Below are 1,134 nucleotides of genomic sequence, written 5' to 3' on the forward strand. Positions count from 1 at the left end.
TTCACACAGGACGTGCAGCTTCTCCACCAGTACCTAGAGAAGAAATCAGTTGAAGCTTCTGAAAGCCTAAAAAATCACGAGTCTTCACAGACATATGCAGAACTTGCCAAAGTGGCACTTGCACAAGTAATAATATTCAACCGACGTTGTGCAGGAGAAGTCTCAAAAATGACGCTGGAGTGCTTTAAGAAAAGAAACCAGACTGAGCTCCACGAGGACATAGCTCTCGGTCTCTCTCCATTTGAACAAAAAATGTCCAAGCATTTCAGCAGAGTAGAAATCATGGGCAAGAAAGGGAGAAAAGTTGCTATTTTGTTCAATCCTGAACTTGTCAGAACCATTAAACTTATTGTGGAGAAGAGAGATGCATGTGAAGTAGACGGGGACAACCCCTTTCTATTTGGAAGACCAAAGTGCTCACCCACCAGCTTCTTCAGAGGACAGGACTGCATCAGGCTTTTTGCAAGTCAGTGTGGTGCGAAGAACCCAGAACATCTCAGGTCTACACAGCTCCGCAAGCAAGTGGCAACAATGTCCCAGATTCTCAGTCTTAAGGATAACGAGCTGGACCAACTTGCCAACTTTTTGGGCCATGACATTCGAGTCCATAGAGACTATTATCGGTTGCCAGATGCAACTATAGAAATTGCAAAAATCTCAAAGCTGCTACTAGCAATGGAAAAAGGAAGTCTCGCAAGATTCCAAGGAAAACCTCTCGATGAAATTGAGATTGAAGGTATGTGCATAGTTTTATATAATAAGAATAATAATATAAAATATTTCTGTAAATAATAAAATATTTCTGTAAATAATAGAAGTTTAGGAGCTATATGTGTGTACTTTAATGCACGTGTTTGGGTGTTTGTCAAATATGCTTTTCTATAGATGAAATTGATCTGGAATTAGACGATGAAGAAATAAGTGATGAAGATGATGAAGAGTCAGATCCTGCACATGGAGTAAGGGGTACGTAATGAATTTTATTCCAGTGTGCATCAATGGGATTGTGTGTTCACTACAGAACTTACCACAGGAGGCCCACTACAGACTTCATACAGGCTTGCATGTGGTCTCCTTCTAGTCAAGGGGTGCCCAAACTCGGTCCTGGAGGGCCGGTGTCGTGCAGAGTTTAGC

The 1,134-nt window shown here is 41.7% G+C and overlaps 1 protein-coding gene across 1 annotated transcript; it reads left to right on the forward strand.

Moving 5' to 3' along the window:
* Positions 1 to 6: 6 nt before the first annotated feature.
* Positions 7 to 1,060, forward strand: LOC107682773 (uncharacterized; the record flags this gene model as incomplete). Its single annotated transcript, XM_016478922.1, has 2 exons — positions 7 to 736; positions 886 to 1,060. Coding segments are annotated over 2 exons (819 nt in total), but the record flags the coding sequence as incomplete, so codon positions are not given.
* Positions 1,061 to 1,134: the final 74 nt, after the last annotated feature.

This window comes from Sinocyclocheilus anshuiensis, unplaced genomic scaffold (assembly GCF_001515605.1).
Source record: "Sinocyclocheilus anshuiensis isolate Anshui unplaced genomic scaffold, SAMN03320099.WGS_v1.1 C32572430, whole genome shotgun sequence".
NCBI lineage: Eukaryota > Metazoa > Chordata > Actinopteri > Cypriniformes > Cyprinidae > Sinocyclocheilus > Sinocyclocheilus anshuiensis.